Consider the following 233-nt stretch of genomic DNA (forward strand, 5'->3'; position numbering starts at 1 on the left):
TAATGAAATACTCTGTATTCTCAAAACATTTGCATTACTTTTCTAACATTTTTTTTCCATTTTCACACTCTTAGTAATATTGTGAGACATGGAGGTGACGGAGGAGAATCTCGCACGTCTGGTCGAAGTCCTGACACACACCCTGTCACCAGACCCTACACAAAGAAGGTCAGGTATGTATGCTAATTACAAATTTTGTGCTTGCTTCATGTTGTGGTTCATTAGTGAGTGGT

General features: G+C 39.1%; 1 protein-coding gene across 1 annotated transcript in view; it reads left to right on the forward strand.

The window, feature by feature from the left end:
• LOC119585683 (exportin-2-like) overlaps positions 1 to 233 on the forward strand; it is a gene marked incomplete in the record, with an annotated part of 15193 nt that overhangs the window by 3960 nt on the left and 11000 nt on the right. The window contains 1 exon segment of the mRNA XM_037934358.1: positions 75 to 173. Coding sequence (XP_037790286.1) covers positions 89 to 173 — 85 coding nt within the window.

This window comes from Penaeus monodon, chromosome 20 (genome assembly GCF_015228065.2).
Source record: "Penaeus monodon isolate SGIC_2016 chromosome 20, NSTDA_Pmon_1, whole genome shotgun sequence".
Classification (NCBI taxonomy): domain Eukaryota; kingdom Metazoa; phylum Arthropoda; class Malacostraca; order Decapoda; family Penaeidae; genus Penaeus; species Penaeus monodon.